This window comes from Microtus pennsylvanicus, chromosome 7, assembly GCF_037038515.1.
Source record: "Microtus pennsylvanicus isolate mMicPen1 chromosome 7, mMicPen1.hap1, whole genome shotgun sequence".
Classification (NCBI taxonomy): Eukaryota; Metazoa; Chordata; class Mammalia; order Rodentia; family Cricetidae; genus Microtus; species Microtus pennsylvanicus.
Window position 1 is genome coordinate 453,695 of NC_134585.1, and position 26,097 is coordinate 479,791.

A 26,097-nucleotide genomic window follows, 5' to 3' on the forward strand; every position below is an offset into this window, starting at 1 on the left:
TCATCTTGTCTTCTTGGATTTCATCTTTTCTTCTTTTCTTCCCTTGAGGACTCCTTTACTTTTGAAATATTTCCTGGCTTCAAAGGGATCAAGAAAGGAAAGCAAATGACCCAGGATTTCCCAGCACTTAATGGATCTACCTGGTTCTTTACAGCACATGTGATCCAGCAGGCTTTCCTTTTCCTTAAAGCAGACGTCGCAGACAGGGCAACAGTAGATATCCTGCTTCCTGTGGGTGTTCTTTTGGGAACCTACCACCACGGATGAGTGGGAGGACTCTCTGTGACGGAGGTATTGGTCGGGCTCATTTGTGAAGTGGACTTTGAGGTGGGTTAAGAAGCAAGTCCTCTTGGTAAAATGTATCAAACAATAGGGGCAATGGATGTTTTTTCTTGAGCATTTTACTGGAATAGAGCTGGATCTGACATTCAGAGATGAGTCTCTGTTGCAGCTTGCCTTAGCCCTGGCCACTGGTCTTTGGATCACTTTCACATGCCTGACGTTGGGACCCTGGGATCCAGCTGTTTTAAGTGGAACCTTCTTCACCTCATGCTCCTGGTTGCCAGTCACTGGCTTCCTGTTTTCGTGTACCTTCATATGGCGTTTGACCTCAGACTGATCCCGGAAGCGTTTTCCACACACAGAGCATGAACTGGGCCTATAACCTAAATGAGTGCGTCGGTGCCGGCTCAGTCCAGAAGGATCGCGGTAGATCTTGTTACAGAGCTGGCAAGAGAAAGTCCTCTCTTTAAGATGCTGAGGCTTGGAGCCCACGGCTTTATGGCTAGTAGTCTTCTGGGCCTTAAACTGGTGATTAAAGAGGTTGATGTACTTTTTGTAACATCTGCCACAGGTCAAGCAGAAATAGAGTGGTCCACCTTTGAACATCCCTGTACAAGCAAGAGAGCCCTTCTCTTTATCATTGTTCTCTTCATCTTCCAGATTTGAGCTAGGATCTTGAGATTTCCTCTTCTTGCTTCCTGTGGTGGAGGAGGGAAAATACACAGTTTGCCACTGACAATGTCACCAACACAAGGTTTTCACTCAGTAGGAGTCACTTTCCATTTCCCCAACCTTTAAACTCAACCATCCAACCTTGGATCTTATGGGATAGAAATAGGGAAAACCAATAAAAAGAATAATGAAAGCTAGTAAAAATTTCATAGGTATCTTCTATGATCTCAAATATCTAAATACTAGCTTACATCTTGTAAATCTATCCTCTCAAGCTCAGTATTGCTCATATTCTCACAGGTGAAAGACCACAGAGTAAGCAGTGATCTTTCCTCATCCCTGACTTCACATGTGTCTGTCACAGTCCCGAAATATTAAGGGTTGAATTTCCTTCTGTAAGACCACATTCACATAACTTTCTAACATAGATTAATATTATCCAATTTTGATAGTATTCTAGTTTAATGTATTACTGTGTCTAGTATAAAAAAAAATCAGAACTCAGGGGCTAGGGATGTAACTCAGCAGCAGTAGGGCACTTGCCTAGTTTACACAAAGCCCTGGGTTCAATCCCCAGCTCCGTAAAAACAAAAAACACCTAAATTGGGCCCAGAGCTAATTGTGGCTGTAGCTTTGGAAACCACTGAAACAAAATCCCTTCAGAACAGAGAGCTCACCCCAGTGTTGGGAAGGCAAACCATGCAAGCAAGTGCTCTCTCTCCCAGTGAGCTAGGCCAAGGGAAGACTGCTGTATCATGTAAATTGGGGGTGAAAAGTTACGCTATTGATTATTAACAATTAACTGGGATAAAGAGGCAGCACAGCAAGACTGTCTCAGACTGGGAGGTGTGACCAACCTAAATTAGCATTCCTCTCAAAGACTAAGCCTTCCTTGTTCTTACCTTAGGAACAAGCTTATTCTTCTCCACCTCAACATTGTTTCTCCACTTTCTCTTGGGAAGAACTTGTTAACCCAAGGGTAACTAACACAGCGACCCACATGTGATCTCGAGTCCTAGAAACTAGATTCCTTGTTTTGAAAGTCTTGGCTTTCCATTATGAAGTCAGTGGACTTAAACTTTGATCTCAAGGTTTCTTCAAGTCCCAAGACTAAGCAGGATGCCAAGGTATAGATATTGAGATGATATACTGAGTTCAGATCTTCTAGGACAGCTCCGAATTCTGTGGTTGTTCTCGGTCCTTTTTACCTTCCTTTCTCTTTTGGCATTTACTTTTCAATTTTAAAATTACACTTTTATTATATTGTATGTGTGCATATAAATGCTACAACATGCTTATGGCAGTAAGGAAACAGCTTGTTGAACTGATTCTCTCCTTCCAAATACATATTAAATTCCAATTACAAGCATTGGTGGCAGGCATTTTTTAACCACTGAGCTGTTTTGCTGACCCTTGGTTTTGTGACATGAGAGGGCCTCAAATACATGATGAGGCTGAGGTGCTGGGGTTGCAGATGTGAGTTACCGTATCCAGCTTCCTTTGCCATTCTTACCTGTTGCCTTTGGGGGACAGAGACCTGATCTCTTCTGTCTTTTTTCTTTTTGTATGGTGTACTGATCTGGTATAGGCAGAAAATATTTAGGCAGTGAGTAGAGGTATATTTTTGGGTGGGTGAGAGACACACACATAATATACACACAAAATGTTCATATACATAAAACAAACCAAAAAAACCACGTTTTGTTTTATTTTAAATACAGCAATTTACAACACTCGGTTGCAGGAAAGACATTTAAGAAGGCAGCTTCTAGCCTGGAGATGGTGGTGCACACCTTTAATCCCAGCACTAGGGAGGCAGAGGCAGGTGATTTTCAGAGAGTTCAAGCCAGCCTGGTCTACAGAGTGAGTTCCAGGACAGTCAGTCAGAAGTGTCCCATAGAGAAACTCTGTCTCAAAACAAAACAAACGAAATAAAAATAAATCAGCTTCTAGTATAATGCCTTGTATACAAGATTAAGTAAATATTGTTGGATATATAGACAGGTAGTTTTCAAGATAGTCTGTCTATGTAATCTAAGCTGGCCTCCATCTCTATAACCAAGGTTGAGGCTTAAATGTGTGATACTCCTGCATCAGCCCCAGAAGTGCTGGGATTTTAGGCTTTTGTCAACACACCAGGCCTGAGCAGGCAAATTTAAATCGCCGTGGGTTCAATGCAATGCCCATCAAAATCCCAGCAAAATTCTTCAAAGACATCGAAAGAACAGTACTCAACTTCACATGAAAAAGCCAAAAACCCAGGATAGCCAAAACAATCCTCTACAATAAAAGAACGTCTGGAGGCATCACAATCCCTGACTTCAAACTCTACTACAGAGCTACAGTACTGAAAACAGCCTGGTATTGGCATAAGAACAGACAGGACGACCAATGGAACCTAATAGAAGACCTGATATCAATCCACATCTTCGAACACCTGATCTTTGATAAAGAAACAAAAAATATCAAATGGAAAAAAGAAAGCATATTTAACAAGTGGTGCTGGCATAACTGGATATCAACATGTAGAAAAATGAAAATAGACCCATATCTATCACCACGCACAAAACTCAAGTCCAAATAGATCAAAGACCTCAACATAAAGCCAGCCTTACTGAACTTCATAGAAGAGATAGTGGGAAGTATATTCGAATATATTGGCACAGGAGACCACTTCCTGAATATAACCCCAGCAGCACAGACACTGAGAGAAACAATTAATAAATGGGACCTTCTGAAACTGAGAACCTTCTATAAAGCAAAGGACATGGTCAACAAGACAAAACGACAGCCTACAGAATGGGAAAAGATCTTCACCAACCCCACATCAGACAGAGGTCTGATCTCCAAAATATACGAAGAACTCAAGAAATTGGTCATCAAAAGAACAAATAATCCAATAAAAAATGGGAGTACAGACCTAAACAGAGAATTCTCAATAGAGGAATCTAAAATGGCTGAAAGACACTTAAGGAAATGTTCAACATCCTTAGTCATTAGAGAAATGCAAATCAAAACAACTCTGAGATTCCATCTTACACCTGTAAGAATGGCCAAGATCAAAAACACTGATGACAACTTATGCTGGAGAGGTTGTGGGGAAAAGGGAACACTTCTGCATTGCTGGTGGGAGTGCAAGCTGATACAGCCCCTTTGGATGTCACTGTGGTGATTTTTCAGAAAATTAGGAAACAATCTTCCTCAAGACCCAGTAATACCACTTTGGGGTATATATCCAAAGGATGCTCAATTGTGCCACAAGGACATGTGCTCAACTATGTTCATAGCACCTTTGATTGTTATAACCAGAACCTGGAAATAACCAAAATGCCCATTGAATGAAGAATGGATAAGGAAAATGTGGTACATTTACACAATAGACTACTATACAGCAGAAAAAAATAACGACGGCTTGAATTTTGCAGGAAAATGAATGGAGCTAGAAAAAAACTATTTTGAGTGAGGTAACCCAGACACAGAAAGACAATTATCACATGTACTCACTCATAGGTGTTTTTAAACAAAAAGCAAAGAAAGCCAGCCTACAAACCACAATCCTAGAGAACTTAGACAACAATGTGGACACTAAGAGAGACTTATATAGATCTAATCTGTATGGGAAGTAGAAAGTAAAAAAAGACAAGATCTCCTGAGTAAATTGGAAGCAGGGGACCTTAGGGGAAGATTGAATGGGGAAGGGGAGAGGCAGGGAGGGGAGTAGAGAAAAATGTAGAGCTCAATTAGTATCAATAAAAAATGTAAAAAAAATCATCTCGGGCCGGGCGGTGGTGGCGCACGCCTTTAATCCCAGCACTCGGGAGGCAGAGGCAGGCGGATCTCTGTGAGTTCGAGGCCAGCCTGGTCTACAAGAGCTAGTTCCGGGACAGGCACCAAAGCTACAGAGAAACCCTGTCTCAAAAAACAAAAAAATAAAAAAAAAATCATCTCGGGGTTGGGGGAGCAGCTTAGTTACATCAAATGTTTGCCTTGCAATCTTCAGTGCTTGAGGTTTTTTTTTTTGGTTTTTCGAGACAGGGTTTCTCTGTGGTTTTGGAGCCTTCAGTGCTTGAGTTTAACCCCAAGAACACACAAAAATAAAAACCAGGTATAGTGGAACTTGGCTGTAAAGCCTATATCAGGAAACAGAGACAGACAGATTCTTGGGGCTCAGTGGCCAGTCAGTCTAACTGCAGCAGTGAGTTCCAGATTAGTGAGTCCCTGCTAAAAACAAAGAAAACAGGGTGGATGATGTCCTGAGGAATAAAGTTCCAAAGTGAACATGTAATATACCTGCACATACATGAACACACACAAAACATTATCTTTGACTTTCTACAGGGTGTTTTTTGTTTGTTTTAAGGTTTATTTTATTTTAATTTGCTTTGTGTGTGTTAGGTGTTTTGCCTGTATGTATGCACACCACTTACATGCCTGATACCCACAGAAGTCAGAAGAAGGGGTGGGACCCCTGGGACTAGAGCTACAATGTTTGTACATCACCATGTGAGGGCTGGAAACTGAACTCAGGTTCTCTGCAGGGCCTGCATAGGCTTTTTGTCTTCAAGTTCCCACGTAGTTGAGAACCACCCTTGACGTCCTGGGCTTTCTACCTCCACTTCCAATGCGAGCTCATATATAAGTCTCCACTTTGAGACTCAGACTTTCCAGGTATAGAACTAGGGACCAACTTTAATCTCCCTGAGCAAAACAAATCAAACATATATTCTAAGGGTATAGGACAGAGAGAGTGCTGAGGAAGTCATGGTCTCTTACCTACAAATGCCAGGTTCTTAAAGGTTTCTGACTGCACTTTCCGGTAAAGGATCTTCTGTTTCTCAGTCAGACATGCCCATTCTTCGTTGGTGAAATGCACTGCTACATCCTCACAAGTGATTGGTCTCTGGAGGGGCTGGGCAGGCTTAAGAATATAAACAAACACAGAAAACTGAAGTGATTGAGGTAACATAATTTTGCTGACTTTGTGTCTGCTTAGGGACTCTCTAAACAGCTATATCAGCCTTGGGAACATGTTCAGGATTTTCTATGATCCTGACCACAGCCCAAAGCATAACCAAACTATCTGCTGAAATTTGCAGCTAAAGCAAGTATTACCAGGTTCCCCTAATTTATACCCAACAATGTGTTTTTTGCCTTTAAAACTGTTGTATGCCTAAGCTTCCGAGGCAAGAGTTCTTCCAAGTTGCTAATCTGCTTCTCATCACCTCTTATGAAAAACTCTTATTTGGCCCTATATGCATGGTGATGTCCACTATAAAATCCTGAGGTATTCTCGAGGTTTAGAGAATTCAGACCATGAAGAAAGAACAAGTATGAAGAAGGCACAAAATCAGGGTCTGTGACTTGCCAAAAGGAAAGGGTGATACAGAAGAAGGAGGAAATCACTGATTATGATGAAGAGAAGGGAAGGAATATTAATTGCTACTCTTATAGAACCTGTGCATGATGCTAGGGTGGTATCAAAGAAAATCATGAAATTCTTTTCTCCCCTATTGTTTGGCCTGGGAAAATCTGAAATTCCAAGAGGCAGGGGAGTGGGTAAAAGACCCCAGAGAGTCTAAGGCCTCCATTTCTGCACCCAGTCTTCTCTCTTCCACTGTTAGATTTCACTTGAGATCTCTGTGCTATATACATGTGTGTCTTCCTCTACCTTAGCTTTTCGAAAATTATCCTGTTGCACCTTATTCCTTATTTGTGTGTGTGTGTGAGATTGTTTTTCTTTTTTATGTAGGGACTGAAAATCTCAGCTGTGTTCTCAAGTTTGTACATCAAGTACTTTATACACTGAGCCATCTCCCCTAATCCTCCACCATAATCTTTCTTCCGGGCTTCTGTAGAGAGGCTAACATACTACCTATTCCAAGGTGGCATGTCTTTCTTTAGCTGTGTCTCTTTCTGGTTTAGTCTCTTCTGGCCTGGTCCCTAAGACTAATTGGACTCCTTGTGACTCTCTACCTCCCAGGAACTGGGCAAATAGGAAGGTCCTACAAGGCCCCAGCATTTGACACTGCTTCTTGTAACAAAGTATTTACTCTAAAAGACTGTTTTCCTTGAATGGTCAGATTTACAATTCTCCTCTTTCACACCTGGTAACTTTAGTTCTCTCAAAGCCAGGCAGTAGAGTTCAGGGCGCTGGTTACCTGCTTCTTGCTTCCCATTGCTTGATGATGCCAGGCTGGTACTAGGTGTTTGATGTCTATTCCAGACTGCTTCTAGCCACTATTTGTTGGTTCTCACTTCTAGAAACCTGAAGTTAGGGGAAAATATACAATATCAGCAAGTGCTTCCTTAGCACACAGTCACTAACTTCCTCTACTGGGATGGAACCTTCTCAGCAGGACCATTTAAGGTAGCTGTTAATGGTTCCATCTTCCCAAACCTTAAGTGGAGGGGCATTAAGTCATTCACTCAAGGATATTTGACCCATGGGAGAGTGAGTTCTTTAGTTCTAGCTACAGTGCTACTGAAAAGCACATACTAGAAATTATCACAAACTACTGAGTCTATCTCTTCATCCTCCCTGACTTGATTTCATTGGAAACATTTAAGTCAATATCTCTTCTAGAACTGAAGATTAAAACATATATTCTGTTACCTGAATATGTGTGTGGTCCCCCTGGGCTCAGACCCAGGGTCTGGTCCATGCAAAACAAGTGCTGTACCACTGAGCATTGCACACACCCCAAGCTCTGTGACTTAGATTTTTAATATATAGATCCATTATTTACATTATTCATAATTGATCTATCCCCTGATGACTTAAGCTAAAAATATGATTAGGTCGGGGCTGGAGAGATGGCTCAGAGGTTAAGAGCACTGGCTGCTCTTCCAGAGATCCTGGTTCAATTCCCAGCAACCACATGGTGACTCACAATCATCTGTAATGAGATCTGGTGCCCTCTTCTGGCCTGCAAGTATACATGCAAGCAGAACACTGTACGTGTAATAAATAAAGATTTATTTAAAAAAATATTAGGTCAGAAATGCAAATAGTGCACCTTGTCTACAGAACCTCATAGCTTAGTACATGGCACACTGTAGAGTGTTTCATTTTCCCTCCTAACCTGCTAGCTGTTTTCTGAAAACGGCAGCCTGTGACCGCTATCCAGCATGCAGAGAACCTCAGAGTACCCTTATGTACCAATACTGTTAGCCTAGTACAAGTTAAATCAAACCCCACAAAACAAACTGAATGAATGTTAAGACTTTCCCATTATTTCGAACCATCTTAAGTCTTGGCATCATGAGTCAGCCATGGCTTCTACGACCAGATCCCTGTATAGAACAGTGATAATAATCCAACAGCATTTAAGTTCCCTGTTCACTTGGGAAATTTTACACTCATTGAAGAAAAAAAAAAGGTCTCTCCCCATGGACAGCCACTCACCGATTCCTCCTCTCTCTAGATGCTAAGGAAAGCATAAAGGGATAAAAACAAGCAGCCCTTTCCTTGCTGCCCACTTCTTTGGTTAAGTGAAAACACCAGGCAGGAACAAGGCATTAGAGGAATTGCTAACTGGATCCCCAAGAAGTTGCCAGGAAAGCTGGATCTGAAGTTGATTTTCTTCCTTCTCTCTAACCTTTCATCCTCCTTCTTTCTCTTACCACTCAAGGTTATCCAAAAGAGATTAAAAAAAATAAAAATAAAAACAAAGCGAGCCGGGCGGTGGTGGCGCACGCCTTTAATCCCAGCACTCGAGAAGCAGAGGCAGGTGGATCTCTGTGAGTTCGAGGCCAGCGTGGTCTACAAGAGCTAGTTCCAGGACAGGCACCAAAAACAACAGAGAAACCCCGTCTCGAAAATCCAAAAAAGATAAAAAATAAAAATAAAAAAGACCACTCAAGGCTGATGCTTGAGAGGTACTGACCAAGCTTCCCCTCCCATTTTTCAGCCATTAACTTCCAAACAGCTCTATACTAGTATTAAAGGACCTGTCCTTAGTTTTTAGCAAGGAAGACCTCTGTTTTCATCAAATCTCCACAATGGCAGGAAGGTGTTGGAGCTTGGTGACCCAGCCTATTTTTTTTTTCAAGATTTACTTGTTATGTGTATTGTTTTGCTTGCATGCCGGAGGAGGGCACTAGATCTCACTGTAGATACAGAGTTACCATGTGGTTTCTGGGAATTGAACTCAGGACCTCTGGAAGACCAGCCAGTAATCTTAACCTCTGAGCCATCTCTCCAGTCTGTGACCTAGACTCATTACCCAAGCTCCTGGTAAACTAAAACAGGGACAGCCAGGGCTATAAATTAAGTCTCAAAAAGCAACACACACACACACACACACAAGATAGCAGGAAGCAGTCTTCTGAGACAGTCTGGGCTACAGAAGTCTCAAAAAAAAAAAAAAACCAACACAGAACACAGGAACACAGGATAACGGGGAGCCGTCCTTGATACGGATTTAGGCTACTTGAGAAGACTGACAGGTATTGCTTACCTCCACCCATCTCCTCCTCGTTTACCTCCTTTTGTACTTTTCTGGTCCAGGAACCTTGAGAATGAAAGAAGACTGAATAAGAAGACTGAATAAGACTTGGCTGTTAGTAGGAAGTGGGTTCACTTGTGTCCTGCCTGGCCCCGCCCTTCCATAGGGTAAATTTCTGGAGAGAATGCGCGGGCATCTCTCAATCCCGAGTCCACTCCTCCAACTAAAATTTATTCAGTTTCCACAAATCTGAGGGGTCAGGCTGGTCCCCATAGCACACACTCGTAATCCTTGCGCTCGGGCGGCCGATTAGGCAGCCTTGAAGCAAAACATCCCATCTCTCAGTCTCTTTCTCTAAATCAGAGCCCCTTCCCCAACCCCCTCCCCGCCTCTCTCTCTCTCTCTCTCTCTCTCTCTCTCTCTCTCTCTCTCTCTCTCTCTCTCTCTCTCTCTCTCTCTCTCTCTTTCTCTCTCTCTCTCTCTTACACACACACACACACACACACAACCTGAGAAATGCCCGCGCAATGTAGGCTTTGCTGGATGCGCCCAACCCCAGTCGAGAAAACCTCGGGGTTCAGCCGAGTGAACTTTTCCACCGTCTTGCCAGGCAGGGAAGCTTCTACCAGCTAGCGATCGGTCCCCTCGTGGCTCAGCCCGGGGCTCTCACGTTCTCGTCGGGCCCATCAGTCCTGCAGTCCCTTGATTGGCATACATTCTTCCCCAGTGCTCGACCTCCAAGTGGTGGCCCCTAACCGAGCACAACCACGCCTAGAACTCCACCCCCACCCCCGCCTCCCCCTCCCCTTCCCTAGACCGCAGCTCCCTGAAGGGCCGTTTGCTTTGGAGCCCTGACCGGAACACAGTGGCACGAACTAAGGACGGCTCTTCTGCCCCAAGTCAGGAATCCCTTACGCAGCGGCCACGCTTTGACTTGTAGTCCCTCTGCTTCCGCTCTGCAGGTAACCCACCCCGGTGGCTGCACGCCGAGGTCAGAAATTTATCACAATACCAAGCCTTCTTGCCCCGCCTCCGGTCGGTCATCACTGTCTCACCTACCTCATAGGCTAGGAAATCCCAGTTCTCAAAATTCCTGAAAGCATGTCTCAATTTTGGTAATTCCAGTACTAGGCAGGTGGAAGCGAGTTCCAGCCCGGCCAGGACTACACAGTAAAAACAAAACAAAACAAAACAAAACAAAACAAAACAAAAAACGAGAACACAGAAGACACACAACTGGTCTCAACCTCTGATCCACCTCTCCAATCCCAGCAAGGCATTTCTTGTTGATGGGTGCTGCCATCCCTGGGCTGCTGATCCTGGGTTCTATAAGGGGGCTGAGCAAGTCATAAGAAGCAAGCCAGTAAGCATCATCTCATGGCCTCTGCATCAGATCCTGCCTCCAGGTTACTGCCCTGTTTGAGTTCCTGTCCTAACTTTCTTCAGTGATGAACATTGATCTGAAAGTGTAAGCCAAATAAATCCTTTCCACTCTAACTAAATTTTGTTTGTTTTCAAGACAGGGTTCCTGTGTAGCTTTGGAGCCTATTCTGGAACTAGCTCTTGTAGACCAGGCTGGCCTTGAACTCACAGAGATCCGCCTGCCTGCCTTCCTCTGCTGGGATTAAAGGTGTGCACCACCGCTGCCAGGCCTAGCAAAAGAAACTTTAAGAGAGTACCTTTGTGTGTTTACAAATTTCTAAGCAAATTGCAGCAGCCCCAGTGGCTCTAGTGTTGACAGTATTTAGATCACAGGCAAGCACAGAAGGACCGAGATCCAAAATCTGAACACAGCAGCTGATGCTCTCAGTGCAGAGTGTTTGCCTAAGATAGACAAAGCCTTGGGTTCCTTACCCAGTACCACAAACAAAAATTGGAACATAAACTCTATCCAAACTCCAGGCTGGCTACCAAAGTAAGTATACAAGGGTGTAGAAAAACCAGATCATGCAGAAGGTCTACCTTTAAAAGGCGGAACCTGTCCTGGTGGGATTTGCAGATCTATACCTTTATCTGCCCCGCCCCCATGACGAACCAACATTGAAGCAGAAAAGTGTTCTTCCCAGATCGTGGAGTCCCCCAGAGACCACCAAAGAGTCTGATTCATATTAAAAAGCAAAGAGCTTTATTCATTCAAGCTCGGGATTGAACCCTTCGTGTGTCCAACCCAGCGGTAGAAACTGAGAGTGCCCAGCCTGGGCAGGATAGGAATTTTCTTTATCGTAGTAGAGATTGGGGGTGAGAGAATTTTCAGGGTTCAAGACCCTGATTGACTGACATTCGTCGTGGGTTGTCTTGGAGGAAGGGAATTGGTGCAGGCTGGTTTCAAGGACATCTGGTGCTCTTGCTTAATCTTATCTACTGGCTGTGACGTTTGGAATGTCAGATACTTCCGCTTAGATGAGATCCCATCCCAGGGTGGTTCCAGTTAGTTCCAAGGGGATCAGACACCTTCTTCTGGCCTCTGAGAGTCCCAACCGTGCAAGTAGTCACAAGTGTACATTTAGGCGAAATGTATACCCACACACATAAAACACAATGAAAAAAATTGTTTAAAATGTTTTGATATCTCTTGCCCTCTCTTCCCCTTCCTCTCCCCCTCTCAGAACCTCACATTCCAATGGTCATTTCCATCTGAAAAGTGACACTCCAGTTAGAAGCTCCTAAGCCTGTCTGCAACTGAACCCACCCCTGAAGCACTGGTGTTTCAGTCAGGACTTCCTGTGTCCCTTTCCCTCAGGTTTCCGCCCACCATTCATTCCTTTTGAACTCTCTCCTGGTCTCAACGCCTCTATTTTCACTTCCGGGGCCTCCCTGTCTTCCCAGGACAAAGCCCTGGGTGTCTCTGGCTCCTCCTCCATCTCATTTGTGGAGTTCTGGGCTGGTTCTCAGGAGGGAAATCCCAGCACAATGAGAGCAGGAACGAGCTGTGTGTGTAGTCAAGCTGCAGCCTTCTGTCGCGAGTCAGCGTCCTCCAGCACTCAAGGGAGGGACGCATCTGGGTTTGCGAGGATTTGGGAAGCACTCACACCCTGAACCTGACAGTTTTGAATACTGAGCCAGAGGCTCTGGTTGCTGAAAGCTTTGGACCACGGGGAAGTTTCCGCGGGAAGATAAAGACCTGGGGTCGTCTGTCTTCAATATCATGGCCACACGAGGGCGCTGCTGCTCTATCCTCTTAGATTGTGTAAACCAGGAGAGCAGGGTTGTTAGGGAATCAGCCAGTAAGGGCCTACTGAAGGCTGGGCCAGGGTGTAGGGGATGAAGACGCATCTGCGTGACCAGGACTACACAGTGGTTAGAAGAAAGTAGAGCGGTTATAAGGAGTCCTGTTGTGTCTCTCTTAGTATTCTCCTTTCCAACCCCTTGATGTCAACATTACTTTCTATTTTCTGTTCTATCCCTGAGGGTTTGGGAACTTGGGGGGAGGGGCGTGCTCACATATACATAGGAACAGAACTGGAAATTCAACCCACTCAACCCAGGGCACAGACTAAGCAAAGAACAACACTCTAGCCCCTGAAGACTATTTTGTAAACATGATCTTTAAAATTTTAGAATGTATGGGGCTGGTCAGATGGTTAAGAGCACTTATAGATCTTGCAAAGAGCCTGAATTTGATTCTCAGCACCCATATCAGATGACTCACAGCAAGCCTGTGCCTCCAGCTCCTCACACACACACACACACACACACACACACACACACACATCCTAAAATAAATTAAAATTTAGAATGCTTTTAGATGTTTAAAGAAACTGCAAAATTGAGGCACAGAGCCTCCAGCTTCTCTGCTTAAAACATCCTGCAAGTCTGGAGATAGAGATCAGTGGTTAAGAGCACTGTCTGCTCTCACAGAGGACCCAGGTTCGGTACTATGCTCACATAGTGGCTCAGTCATCTTCTGACCTCCAGGGCACTGCCTGTGTGTGCTCCCCATGAACTCAGGCAAGCACACATGCACATGAAAATAAATCTCGCATCACCATACATTTATAATTCATGAAACAATATTGACACATTCATCTATACCTATTTCATTTACACTCCAGTTATCACTAATGTCCTTTGTCTTTTCTAAGATGTTACATAAGGCACCACACATTCAGTCTCAATTGATCCTTAAGGTGTCTCAATTTCTCTGACTTTGATTTTGATAAACTTGACACTTGAGGACTGGGGCAGCATTTTAAGAATGTTGTTTGACTTGAGTTTGACAGGAACCACGTTTTTAAGACACTCAGAGAGATAGAATGCTCCCTGCACTGTCTCAAGCCACCTCTTGACTTGCCCTGGGCAAATACCTCTAAGAGTAGACATTATGTACTGTAGAGAAACTGCTGAATGTCTCCCCCATCATGGCCGTACTGTTTGTATCCCTGTCAACAACAAATGAGGGTTTCTGTTACCCATAATGATTACTATAAAATTTCTTTTCTCATCTCTGTTACCAAGTATTTTAGTGATGTAAGGGAGGAAAGGTTAATTTTGCTCACGGCTGATCATCGCAGCGGGAAGTAGACCTTTGCAGTGGTGGTGGTGAGAACTTGTTTCCATCTGGGTGGGTCACAAAGCAAAAACAGAAAGAGCACCAGAGCCCAGCTGACTTTCTCCTTTTCCCATTGTCATTCAGTCCGAGGACCATTCATATTCAGGGTGGGCCTTCCCGGCTCTAAAGGTCCCCTCAAGGGTACGCCCAGAGGTGTGATTCCAAACCCAAAGGAGATGATAAAGAAGATTTATCAGGGGACTTAGAGAGGTGACTCAGCCCTTAAGAGCACTGATTGCCCTTCCAGAAGACTGGGGTTCAGTTCCCAGGATGCACGTGGTAGCTCACAACTGTCAGTAAGTCCAGTTCCAGGGAGTCAGACACCATCACGCCAATGCACATCAAATAAAATTAAATAAGTTATTTTTGAAAAGAAGATTAATCATAAGTCCATCCCAGGTCAACTTTACACCCAAACTAGCACTTTAATCCATAATATTCTGCCCTTAGATCCCACAAAGTTTCAAATCCATGTCACTATTTAAAATGCAGATGGTTGCTGGGAACAATATAGCTCCTCTGGAGGACCAGTAAATGGTCTTAACATGGAGCCATCTTTCCAAACCCAGTTTCCACAGTCTAAACAGCTCAAACGTTCAGAAGTCTAAGTCTAAAATCTCCTTTGAAGTTCAAGGCATACTCTCAACTGTGATCCCTGTTTAAAAAAAACAAAAAACAAACAAACAATAGCTGGGTGGTACTGGTACAGTCTTTAATCCCAACACTTGGGAGGCAGAGACAAGGGAATCTCAGTGAGTTTGAGGCCAGCCTGGTCTACAAAGCAAGATCCAGGGCAACCAGAGCTGTTACTCAGAGAAACCCTGTTTCAAAAAACAAACAAAATACAGAAAAAACAAACAAACAAACAAAAAAAAACAAGTGGTGGGGGACTTAGATACTCCAAGATTAGCATAAAGTAAATATTTCCATCTCAAAGGAAAAAAAGAGGAGTGGAAAGATGGCAAAAAATTGATATTTTGGTTTGCTTAAAACCCAGCAAGGGGGGCTGGAGAGATGGCTCAGAGGTTAAGAGCACTGACTGCTCTTCCAGAGGTCCTGAGTTCAATTCCCAGCAACCACATGATGGCTCACAACCATCTGTAATGAGATCTGGCGCCCTCTTCTGGTGTGTGGGAAGCAGAATGTTGTACACATAATAAATAAATAAATTAAAAAAAAAACCCAGCAAGGGCAAGGCAAACACTAACTGCTGCAGCTCTGTGCCCTGATCAGGTCTCCTGATGGCGCCATCTGGGCTCCACCAACCACGTCAGCTCAGCTCCTCCAATCCTACCACCTGCAGCACTTGCCGCCCCCCTGTGGGGTGGGCTCCACCGTCTGCCTATTTGTTGTTACTGTTTTGAAATACGGTCTTCCTGTGTAGCCCAAGGTTGGCCTAGAACAGTAGCAATGCCTCTTGCCTGACTTCCACAGTTTCAGAATTAGGGGTGTGAGCTGTGACGCCTGGGTTAGAAATCTGCATCGTGATTTGTTGCTTTTTTTATCTCAAGGATTTTGTTTAAAAGATTATCAAGTTTTCCAGACATATTTATATTGCACCTGGAGGAACTTGAGCCTAAAAGTTTCCTCCTTTCTGTTGTGGTCAGGAATTAATTTCCTAGTATTAAGCAACAGGCCCGGAAATGCATAGCCGGCTGAACTGTTCCGGCTGTAAATAGAGGGAAGTGTGGATGAAAATGAGGACGGGACGGTTGCGGGGAGAGAGTTCAGCCAGATGCATCCAGAAGGGTCCAGACTGAATGGGGCCTATAGATTGAACCGGCCCAGAGAGGAGACAGGGGGAGAGCAGGAGAGGAAGGGGGGAGGGGCACAGACCAAGAGACATAGGGTGATCCTGGACACCAAGAAAGTGTATAGCCAAAATGACTGAACTATATAGGAAAGAGAAGCTGAGGAAGGGAAGTGAAACCCTAGATTGGAAGGGCTGGGGGGGGTGGGGTTCAGTGCTGGGATGAACCACAGGTATTGAGTGAGACTTATCTTGGGTTTCTTTGAGACCCAATAAAGCAGCCACACAATTCTTTGGAAATGGTGTATAGGAAAGCAAGAAGTGAAAATAATTTTGGTTGGGGGGGGGGGGGAGTGAGACAGGGTTCATTGTGTAGCTCTGGGTGTCCTGAAACTCACTTTGTAGACAAGACTGGCCTCGATGTCACGGAGATCTGCCATCTGTCACTGATTCCTGAGTGATGGTATTAAAGATGTGCACCACCACGGCTCAGAAAAGATCTATCTATCTATCTACCTATCTATCTATCTACCAACCATCTATCTACCAACTATCTATCTATCCGTCTATCTACCAACTATCTATCATCTATCTATCTACCAACCATCTATCTATCTACCCACTATCTATCTATCTATCTATCTATCTATCTATCTATCTACCAACCATCTATCTACCAACTATCTATCTATCCGTCTATCTACCAACTATCTATCATCTATCTATCTACCAACCATCTATCTATCTACCCACTATCTATCTATCTATCTATCTATCTATCTATCATCTATCTATCTACCAACCATCTATCTACCAACTATCTATCTATCCGTCTATCTACCAACTATCTATCTATCTATCTATCATCTATCTATCTATCTACCAACCATCTATCTACCAACTATCTATCTATCCGTCTATCTACCAACTATCTATCTATCTATCTATCTATCTATCTATCTATCTATCTATCTTCACCATCATCATCATCCATCTATTTTGGTTTTCTGACACAGGGTTTCTCTGTGTAGTCCTGGCTGTCCTGGAACTCACTCTGTAGACCAAGTTGTCCTCAAACTCAGCGATCCACCTGCCTCTGTCTCTTAAGTACTGGCCTTAAAAGCACTCACCACCACCACCACCCAGAAGGAAAACAATTTGTAAAAGGTTTGTTTGTTTATTATGTATACAGTGTTCTGTTGCACGCATGCCTGCAGGCCAGAAGAGGGCGCTGGATCCCATTACATGGTTGTGAACTTCCATGTAGTGGCTGGAAATTGAACTCAAGACCGCTAGAAGAGCAGCCAGTGCTTTTAACTGCTGAGCCATCTCTTTAGCCCCAGAAAAATAATTTTTTTAAACACACAAATTTTGGTTAGGAGCATTCATTGCTTAGAGAGGATCCTGGTTAAATTCCCAGCATCCACATGATGGTTCATGATCGTCTGTAATTTCCATTCCCGAGGAGCCTATGCTTCCTATTGATTTCTGTGTATGTAAGCTTCACATGGTGCACGTACATACACGCAGGCAAAACACTCGCATATAAAATGAAGTGAGAATAAATCTAATTAAAATTTTTAAAAAATCACTGATGTTTAAAAATCAAATCTTGCCTTATAGATAGACTCTTACATACAAAAACAGCATTATTGCTTTGGGGAGAACACTTACAGGGTACACCCCTTAAAGATCAGGACCCTCCAATAAGATGAAACCACACACATGAATGGGTAACCAACTACATCTCTAGTCACATCTTAGAAATGAAAGAGAAGATTCAGAACTGGAGTTTATTGACACAGGTGTGCTTTTCTCTACTCCTGGGTCATAGAAATTGTGAATATCTGACATTTCTGGTTCCCTTCAACTATCAGAGTTCACGTCATATTATCAGGCACTTAGTGCCCCAGGCCCGCGGGGTCTCTGCCTTCTCACCAGTTCATGTGAGAGAATTTCACTATATAAGTTTAATGTCACCATTAATGGAAGTGTTTTTATTGTATGTGTCACCAGTGTTATCTCCATGTCTTCAGAGAAAGCCCCAAGCTTCCTACTTTATTGCCTTTATGGAAATTTATCTGGATTTAATACCTAAGAAAAAATGTGATAGGAAGTTTCATCTAGCTCTAGGCATCACACGCGAATGAGGCTGGACTGCTGCTGACCACAGACCCATATCCCTTCTGAAAAGGAAGTAAGTCTGTCCCTTTAGAAGCCTCATACCTGACCTCTCACAAGATCCAAAAGAAAGAAAAAACCTGTAGTAAATTCCCCCTTCCAACTGGATTTCTGTTTCCACTTGTTCGTCCTATAAAGCCAATCTTGTCAGTAAAGGAAGAAGGCAGTTGGATTCAGAAATCAAATATATTGATTTGTAAAAAAAAAAAAACAGCTAAACAAACCCTAAGTGCTATGATTCTTTGTATTCCCCAATGATGCTCGGCCGTAGTTTACAGCGATTCCCTCACACCCAGACTTCCTATTTCTCTCTGCATTTGCATTTAGAGGGAAAAAGTTAATCTGGAATCCTCTACCTTAGGTACATGAAAGGTGTATGAATTTCCCTCAGGATATTCAATACCTAAAGAAGTTTAAGATTCCATTGCCTTTACCCAAGGCTCCAGCACTTTACAAAATGCTGATCTCTCTCTCTCTCTCTCTCTCTCTCTCTCTCTCTCTCTGTTTCTCTCTCTCTGTTTCTCTCTCTCTGTTTCTCTCTCTCTCTCTCTCTCTCTCTCTCTCTCTCTCTCTGTTTCTCTCTCTCTCTCTCATTCTATCTTTTGCTTTTTGTTTGTTTGTTTGTTTGCTTCTTCAAGACAGGGTTTAGCTGTAGCTTTGGAGCCAGATTGGCCTTGAACTCAGAGATCTGCCTGCCTCTGCAATTCAAATGCTGGGATTAAAAGCATGTGCTACTACCATGCTTTAATTTTTATTTATTTATTTTTGGGTGTCCTATAGACATTATCCAGAAAGCTCCTGCTGAATGTGGATGTAAAGCCTCCAGATCTAAATGTCAATGTCTTCAAAAACCTGTTTTAGATTAGGGCATGAGCTACCTCAGGAGACTCCAACCTCAACTCAAAATGCTTTTCATTTTTTCCAAACTAGTCCTCCAAAGAAGCAGTTAGGTACATTTAGGGAGCAACTGGCTACCACCCCATTGGACTCGGGGTGTTACCTCTCTCACTCTGTGCCCTCCTCTCATTCTAAAGCCCATTCTCTCTGCCTTAGCTTCCTCTGAAATCCTCCACTTAATACTGTCCCTGCCTGTTATTTCTAGATTACCTGATTTTGAGAAACCTTTGAACTGTACTGCCACAGAATGGGTTGCTAAAGGCATTGTGGGACAACCCTTTGCCTCACAGGTTTGTACTGTGGCACTTTTGTCGTGCTGATTGGACTCTCTGATAGCAGGCATGCCCAAGGCCCATGTGCACCGACAGAGTCTGCCACCCTAGTCTGCCAGTCTCTTATACTAGGTTCCTCACCTGCCCTGATGCTCATGATGGACACAGTACTGTGAAAGCAGGAGGGGGACTTGTTGGGAAGCTAGAGCACAGCCAAGTATTCTCTTTCCTCTGAAATTGCTCTCTATGAGACATCACCACAAAGAAACAATTGAGTTATCTGAAGAGGCTCGACATAGACTAGCAGTTATTCAAGCGTGTTCTGTGGGACCCTTAGAGTCACCTAGACACTTTCATGGCATCCATGAATATTGTCATGCTTTTATAATTCATTTGCCATATTTATTGTAGCACTCCTGACAGTGAGTTAATTTGTTGGCACATTAATGTGATACCTGGCTGAAGAACTCAATTGCAATGGGAATTATTAATAATTGTATTATCTAACACCAATTGCTCACAGGATAAAAAGGGCAATTTCACTTTTTAAATGTCCTGTTTTGTGTTTTTTGTTTGTTTGTGTGGAGACAGGGTCTCCTGCCGTCTTTGCAGGCTTCAAATGTATGAAGACCTATGAGTGCTGAGATTACAGGCCGACACCACCACACCTGACCTATCTTTCAATTAAAAAAGACTTATTGCCTGGCCCTGAGGTGGTGGTGCACGCCTTTAATCCCAGTACTTGGAAGGCAGAGGCAGGTGGATCTCTGAGTTCAAGGCCAGCCTGGTCTACAAGAGCTAGTTCCAGGACAGGCTCCAAAGCCACAGAGAAACCCTGTCTCAAAACACAAGAAAAAAAGACTTATTTATGACTTATTTATTTTTATTTCATGTGTATATGTGTGTGCCTGCTTGTCTGTATGTGCACCAATTGTTTGAAGGAGTCAGAGGAGGCCAGGAGAGGGAGTTAGAACCCAGAAACTGCGGAGTTGCTTACAGGTGGTTGTGTCTCTACTCCTCGTTTGTAGACTGTCAAATTTTTAGGAACCTTCATTTATATTGCCACAAAACAAAATAGCCCAATATGGATGTTGGAAACCACGTCTTCTGCATTTCTCCAGCCCCTACTGTTTTTGATTTTTAATATGATGAATGTGAGCAGATGTAACATGCAACATCCGAGAGCCTCGCATTTAGAGATGCAGAGAACAAAATGTTGAGAATTTCAGACACAACTCCTGGCACTGGGTGCAGGGGGAAGAAGAGGGTGTAAAATTCCCTGGTCTCAGGATTCACTCCCAGGTCTGGTCTGCAAAGGAGGTATCTGGGGTGATAAGAAGCCAGGGGTTAGGGATTCCTTTGAGTTGATTCTCCAGCTCACCACTTTTTGTTAGCTGTCTTGGTCCCTCTGCATGTCTGAATTCTGGAGAAAGCCGTTCAGTCACCGCGGTCTTTCCTCATAGCCCACAATACTAAACCGTCCACAGAGAGGAACAAAGGCTCAATCACTGTAAGCCTTCCAAACACTGAGGATGGGAAGTTCCGCGCTTTCTGCCCTCCTGCTCATCGGAGCTTGGGCCTTGATCCAGGTCCGCGCAGGTGAGTGTGGGTCAGAAACTACCGATGGCAGGAAGAGCAAGGGCATCGGGCGGGGACAGCACCCTGGAGGCCGCTTCTCCAAATCGCCCTGCCAGACCCTCCCGCTTCTTTCTCTTGCCTGCATCCTGAGCCCGGCCCCCTGCTCCCCTCGTGGCCAGATCACTTGCACAGGTCCCGGGAGAAGGATCAGGATCTCACCGCCTTCCGCCGCCAGATTTTCATTCCTTGCAGTTTTTTGCCACCGCCGTGTCCCAGCCTGGTTTGGGAGAGCCTTCCTTCATCTTCGTCGGCTTCGTGGAAGACACACAGTTCCTGTGCTACAACAACCAGGGGGAAAGCCAGAGAATGGAGCCCCGCGCGCTGTGGGTGAAGCAGATGGGGCCAGAGTACTGGGAGCAGCAGACCCGGACCGTCAAGGAAATTGAAAAAAATTCCCGAGTGAACCTGCGGGAGGCTATGGGCGTCTACAACCATAGCGAGGATGGTGAGAGATTCCAGGGCTGGGACCCAGGTCACAATCCCTCATCCTCATGGACGACACCGAATTCCCGGGTCCTCAGGTGTGAGGTTTGACTAGAGGCTGCGGGGTTCGCGGAAACCCTGGACCTCAAAGGGTTCCTTGACGGGTTTTTCAGTACCATTTTTGGTTCAAATAAGACCGGGGGCGGGGCCAGGCCCTCATGTCTTTCAGTGTGTGTCCGGCTGCGAGGTGGGGCCAGAGGGACTCTTCCTCCACGGGTATGAGCAGCACGCCTACTGGCCGAGATTACCTCGCCCTAAATCAGGACCTGGACTCCTGGATCGCTGGTGACTCGGCGGCTCAGATCTCGCAGCGCAAGTGGGAGGAAGCTGGTGTGGCGGAGCAAAGGCGAACCTACCTGAAGGGGGAGTGTGTGGAGTCGCTCCACACATACCTGGAGATTGGCAAAGAGACTCTGCTCGGAGCAGGTACAGCGGCCGGCCGTGAGGAATCTCCTCTATCTGTTCTCTAACTGGGGCTCACGTCTACTCAGAAGGGAGGAAAATGCACTGGGTTCGGATATTGTTTCTCTTCTTTGCATCTGGAGAGGGAAGAGTGTTCCTGGGTTACCTGATCAAACGCCAGACAGAGACAGACTCTTCCGAGGAGTCCACCTTCTCTCAGGACGGTCGCGAGTCAGTCTGAGGAAGGAAGGAGAGAAGATTCCTGAAATAACCAACAGCAGCTCCTAGCCTGCCCTTTGAGAGCCTCTCTTGGGCTGCGCTCTCTGTCCATACCCATAGTCTTTGGAGTCTGGCTCCAGTGATGCTGAGTCTCTCAGCCCTCACACAACGAGGACCAGAAGTTCCTTTTCTCCTTTGGGGGTCCTGAACTCTTATTGTCTGAATCATCCTGATTCTAGAGCTTTCCAAGGAGTAGGTTATCCCAGATGCCTAAGTCTAGACTACTGTATTGTGCTTAAATCCCTCCACCAACCTAAGTTCACTCCGTTCCCAGAATGGTCACATAAGTACTGTGCAGTTCAGGAAAGAATCTTAGATACCTGAATTGTCCAACTCTTTCCCTCAGATCCTCCAAAGGCACATGTGACTCATCACCCCAGACCTGAAGGAGACAGCATCTTGAGGTGTTGGGCCCTGGGCTTCTACCCGTCAGACATCACCCTGATCTGGCAGCTGGATGAAGTGGACCTGACCCAGGACATGGATCTTGTAGAGACCAGACCTGCAGGGGACGGGACCTTCCAGAAGTGGGCAGCTGTGGTGGTGCCTTCAGGAGAGGAGCAGAGATACACATGCCATGTGCTGCATGAAGCACTAACCCAGTCCCTTGTTCTGAAATGGGGTAAGGAGCGGTGTGGACACAGAGATGGCCACTGGAGAAAGTGGGAACCCTTCTGGAGACCCTGGAGGGCTCATGACTAAGAGCAGGGGGCCAGCGCCTACACCTTTTCTTTCTTTCCCTTCCCTTCTCAGAACCTCCTAAACCCACCATCCCCATCCTGGGAATCACTGCTGGGCTGATTCTCCTTGGAGCTCTGTTCACTGGAGCTGTGGCTGCCATTGTGATGAGGAAGAGCAGAGGTAGGGAATGTGTCTTATCCGAGGGCCTTTGTCCTAACGTTATTATAAGATGCATACATACATGTGTGATTATCTAGTTTGGACCTGTGCTTTCTTTCTAAAGCATATTTGAAAATAAGTGACAGATATCTCACACTGATGTGACTGGACATGCCATTGTGGTTGGGACCCATCTCCAGGCTAGGGCTTGGGTTTTCTTGCATATCTCCCTCCTATTTCCTGATTTGGCTCTAGATCTTCATACAATAATTCTAAAAACATTCCCAAGGTTCTGAACTCAGGAATTCTAGGATTTCCCATCCTGCATCTTTCCCCATCTTTTTCTTCCTACAGATTGAAAAGTCTAGTCTGGGACTTTTCCCATTTTGTCTCCATCCCTTGATGATCTGTCTCAGCTCTTGAACTCTCTGTATACTTCAGGGAATACCCCCTGAGAGTCTAGAAAGGAAGCAAAGACCAAGTCACCATCAGCTGCCCAAAAGCATTCATGCATCTGAGTACATCATGAGTCCTTGGTTCCACCGGTCAAAGGACGACATGCTGGACGTTGACTCAGCACACAGTGTTAAGGAAAAGCTGAAACCACAGGGAATGCTTGTAGCGGGGCTAACATTGCCACAGCGTTTCCAGGAGCTGCAGGGAAATGGTTCCAACCACAGTGACCAGCACCTATGTCCTGTGGCAGGAACAGTGTATCCTGTGTGGCACCTGACATTGGTGTGCCTGTGTGTTCTCCTCCTAGCTGTGAATACTCAAATTTGGTTCCATAATAAAATGACCTTTAATGGTCCAATATCATAAACATAATTCCTTTATGTTTAATAAGTGACAAGAATTTGAATTCTAGTATCTTTACCTAAAAGTAAAAGAATCAATGAAGAGACTTTCAGATAGCAAATAGCTAGAAGCTTCCATTATGTGAAATGCTTCCTAAGTCTTCCACCTGTAACTAAAATCAATGGGAGAGAAAGCAATAGGTATCTGCTGACATGAAAACTCAGGGCAGATACGTTCCCTGTACTTATAATCTCAGGGGGGAATATTATATTCCCATTTGAGGTTGATTTTCATTGTGGATGATTATGGATATCAGTGACCACAAATCTTTTTCTAAAATACTCAGTCTTCTTCCCAGACCTGTCTTGGGTAGTTGAGCATAGAGCCCAGATAGTCCTCCTTCCCTGCCTTGAGAAAGGCTTTAAAAATGTTTTCCCTATTTATGTGCGTGTACATGTATGCATGAATATTACCTGCATAAAGGAGACTTCAGATGTCAGAAAAACATGTTCGATTCCTAGGAATGGAGTCAGAGATAACTGTGAGCCATGGAACTGGACCCATGCACTAAGAACTGAACCCAGGTCCTCTGCCATAGCAGCCAGTAAGCCATCTTAGCTCATCCACTAAGCCATTTCTCCAGTCAATTAGCCTTTATAAAGAATTTTTTACTTATTTTATTTTGTGTATGTAAGTTTGCCTCTTGTGTTTATGTGTATTATGTGTGCACCAGCCTGGGGAGGTCAGAAAGACATTAGATTCTCTGGAACTGGAGTTACAAGCTGTTGTGAACCACCATGAAAATGCTAGGAACTGAACGTTGGTTCTCTGCAAGATCAACAAATGTTCTTAATTATTGAACCATCTTCAAGCTCTCCCCTTATCTTTATTTTGGCAGGATCTCACACTGTACCCCAGGCTGGCCTGGAACTCACCATGTAGCTGTGACAGCTAATCTTCAGTGTCAGCTGACCTGGAGTTTGAATCTCCCAGGACTTACAATTCTGGATTTGTCTGTGAAGGGTGTTTCCAGAGAAGATTAGCTGAGGAGGGGAGAGCTGCACTGAATGTGGGTGACACCAGCCCATGATCTGGGGCCCAGACTGAAGAACAGGGAGGAAAAGGAGAAAGCCAGATAAGAGCCAGCGTCCCCACACTCTGCTTCCTGATGCATGGAGATGTGAGTCATCCCAGCCACAGCTCCAGCTGCCATGAATCCAATCAGGCCTTTCCTCACAGGATGGATTGAGCTTTCTTAAATCAAAACCAAAATAAATCCTTCTTACTTTAAGATGCTTCTTTCTTCTTTCAAGTTTGTTGTTGTTTGGTTTATATGAAAGATAAAAGTGAGTGATAGAACAGTTTGGGTTGACCTTCTCGTCCCAGAAATCATCCCGCCTCCCTCTGAGAGCTGGTGTTGCAAGTGTGGGAATATAATCTTCTATAAATGTATTGGGATGAATTGAGACTGTGGGAGTATGTATGTATATTAGAATCATATGAGGGGAACCATGCCCAAGAACTTATGAGATATCACCAGCCAATCTTTATCAAAATCCCAGAAAGACGTGAACACCCAGCACTGTAATGTCATGGACCCCACACCAATCTGTCATTTGACACTCAGTGTGTGGACCAGTGACTGACAGAGAACTCCACACTGTCCCTGGGACTTCAGCTCGACTATGCTGATGTGGACTGTTTTATTATAATTTACTCATCTTCCTTTCATCTATCTAGATCTCTGTCCATCCATCTGTCCATTCCTTTCCCTAGATCTGATCCCACCTTTTACCTCTGCAGCTAGAGTCATTTCTCAGTATTCTGCTCAGTGTCTGACTCTAGAGCAACAGCTTCTTCTGTGCATTGTTTGAGTTCCCTACCATATTAAAAATACTCTTTACATTTCTTTAAGGGTTAATTTTATTTTCTGTGTATGAATTTTTGCTTGTATGTATGGCCATGCACCAGGTATATCCCTGGTGCTTGCAGAGGCCAGAAGAGGGCATCAGATACCCTGGAACTGGAGTTACAGATGCTTGTGAGCCACCATGTGAGTGCTGAGAATCAAACCCAGGTCCTCTACGAAAGCAATGAATGCTTTTAAGCTGAGCCATCTCTATTGCCCCCTATTTACATTTCTATAAGCCCACTTCTGAAATATGGAATGCTACTGCAGCCTCCTTAACCTTTGTATCTATCTGTTCTATAACTCTCATATATGCATATATTTACTGTGTGTTGTGTCACATTTCAGTTAATATTAGTAATTAAGATTGGAGTAAAAGGGCTGGAGAGATGGGCTCAGTGGTTAAGAGCACTGCCTGCTCTTCTAGAGGTCCTGCCTGAGTTCGATTCCCAGCAACCGCATGGTGACTCACAACCACCTGTAATGAAATCTGGTTCCCTCTTCAGGTCTGCAGGCATGCATGCAGGCAGAATACTCTACACACAATAAATAAATAAATCTTTAAGAAAAAAAGAGAATGGAATAAAAGAGCATGTGTGTTGCTTCAATTAGATTACCATGAAAAGCAGTATTACCTACTAAATTCCTAAAATGAATACCATCACAGTTAGTGAATTTATTGTTACTTAATTGTGACA

At 44.4% G+C, this 26,097-nt stretch overlaps 1 protein-coding gene and 1 pseudogene across 1 annotated transcript; one reads left to right on the top strand and one right to left on the bottom strand.

Moving 5' to 3' along the window:
• Zfp57 (ZFP57 zinc finger protein) lies at positions 1–7,130 on the bottom strand. Its single transcript, XM_075978718.1, has 3 exons — positions 7,113–7,130; positions 5,728–5,872; positions 1–980 (listed from the first exon to the last, which is right to left on the bottom strand). The coding sequence occupies exons 1-3, from the start codon at positions 7,128–7,130 to the stop codon at positions 1–3; spliced, it is 1,143 nt and encodes a 380-aa protein (XP_075834833.1).
• Positions 7,131–20,582: 13,452 nt separating this feature from the next.
• LOC142854117 (patr class I histocompatibility antigen, A-126 alpha chain-like) lies at positions 20,583–24,609 on the top strand (annotated as a pseudogene).
• Positions 24,610–26,097: the final 1,488 nt, after the last annotated feature.

Bases quoted from the DNA above. Each gene is read 5' to 3' on its own strand.
- Zfp57 (XM_075978718.1), bottom strand. The intron at 981-5,727 runs GTAAGAGACCAT...CCTCCACCACAG, and splicing joins TAAGAACCTGGCATTTGTAG to GAAGCAAGAAGAGGAAATCT.